At 39.1% G+C, this 1,856-nt stretch overlaps 1 protein-coding gene across 1 annotated transcript in view; it reads left to right on the top strand.

Annotated features, from left to right (window-relative positions):
• The first annotated feature begins 320 nt into the window (after positions 1–320).
• Positions 321–1,856, top strand: part of LOC113464040 (uncharacterized) — a 4,746-nt gene continuing 3,210 nt past the window's right edge. Inside the window, exons 1-2 of the mRNA XM_026811705.1 lie at positions 321–371; positions 451–651. Of these exons, the coding sequence (XP_026667506.1) occupies positions 321–371; positions 451–651 (252 nt within the window). The remainder of the gene's footprint in view (positions 372–450; positions 652–1,856) is intronic.

Raw genomic sequence — 1,856 nt, 5'->3', positions numbered from 1 at the left:
CCACAATTGGGGCAACCAAAGCATGCCGATTATCATCTCAAAGTAAAAAAATTTGACGCGTGATGCAAAATTACAGAGGATTTCGGCTGTAGTATAGACGGAGTTTTTCACACTACCTGCTACCTCGGAGATAAGTACGGGGGATCGGTAGCCGAAACTGCCTGTTTACGCTCCCGGAAACATTGTCAAAGATAGGACACTACAGGGGAGCGTATTTCCTTTCCTCGTTCTTCTTTTACTTTTCTTGTCTTTGTTACAGCGCGCACGAGCATTCGGCTTGACAGTGCGTCAGGTCCTTGGGTGCGCGGAAGATCGTAAAAATGACCCTTTCAAGTGGATTTGCGCCCGTGCGCGGCCGCGCCGTTGCACAAGTGAGTACCCGGCCGTACGAGTGGTAGTTCCTCTAGTGTGAGCGCGAAGAAATCGCGTGCGTTCAACCCTGCGTGGCAGGAATTGTTTTTTGACGAAGGCTACAAATGTGCAGTTTGCGTTATTTATCGCAAAGAACTGAAAGATTTGAAAGTGACCAATTTGAAGAGGCATTTTGCCAAATTACATGAGAAGGAGTACGGGGCATTAACCGTCGACGAGCGACATGAAAAGTTCCGGGATCTGAAAAGAGGATCTGGAACTCCTCAAAGTACAAATACCGTAAGTTCTTTCAATATATTAATATTGTGAATATTAATCATTTTTTCACAGTCAGTACGTGTTTAACACGCAAACTATCATGATCACCCGTGACCTTCATCTTATTTGTTGTACATAATACTTCAACATAATATGTGTCGCATAATAAGAAATTCATGTTGGTCCCATGGGCAATCAGTATCCGTATAAAATTTATGTGGCAGTCAACGTGTTAAAATGTTCAAAACATTGTTAATACTTCATTTGCCATCATTTGCTATACTTCATTTTTATACATATATTAATACACATTATTAATGGAAAAATCTCATTTCTAGTTGCACGAAAGAGCGCTGACAAATAATTACTTGATTGCGCTGGAAGTTGCCAAAAGTGGTCGCTCCTTCTCGGATGGAGAATTTATAAAAAAGATATTCTCCATTATACCAAAATGTGTCCAAAGGAGGCGGAGATGCTGCGTAACATTCGCTTATCAAAACAGTCCATAACGCGACGAATTAAGGAGATGGGCCAAAATGTCCAACAAATAACATTTGAAAAATGTAAAAATTTAATTCAGTTTTCAATTGCTTTGGATGTGTGTGTGAATCCACAGATATCCAAGGGATTTCACAATTGGCTGTTTTTATCAGAGGTGTGAATGCGAAGTTAACTGTTATGGAAGAATTATTTGATTTCTGCGCTTTGCACGATACGGCAACGGGCAACGATATTTTTTCCGCCATCGAGAGTACAATAGATTTCATTAATCTTGATTGGTCCAAATTAGTAACAGTGACCACGGATGGTGCGCCGTCAATGGTCGGCAAGTATAGTGATTTTATGGGCCGCTTCCAAAATAAGCTTATTCGCATATCCAAACAAAAGTGGCACATCTACATCTACATTATAATTTAAATAAATTAATTTTATTCAGTTAATTATATAAATGTGTTAAGACCTACATATACAATAACACAAATTAACAGAAATAGCATTAGTATTTGAAAAGAAATCAAAAAAAGTGTGAGAACGAAGAAAATGCAGCGTAAAAGGATGCAAAACGTGCGCTGGCTCCGGTTTTTCAATGCATCGGTTTCCTCGTGAAGAACAATTATTGTTTAAATGGATCGAAGTTACAAAAGTGAGATCCGTTTCGGAGCAAACACTTGTTTGTGCGTTGCATTTTAAACCATCTGATTATATTAATCTAAGTAAGTGGGAAA

The sequence above is a fragment of the Ceratina calcarata genome, unplaced genomic scaffold (assembly GCF_001652005.2).
Source record: "Ceratina calcarata isolate Rehan_Ccalc_2016 unplaced genomic scaffold, ASM165200v1 scaffold1126, whole genome shotgun sequence".
Classification (NCBI taxonomy): domain Eukaryota; kingdom Metazoa; phylum Arthropoda; class Insecta; order Hymenoptera; family Apidae; genus Ceratina; species Ceratina calcarata.
Note: the sequence above shows the minus strand (reverse complement) of the source record. Positions and strands in the feature narration are given on the sequence as shown.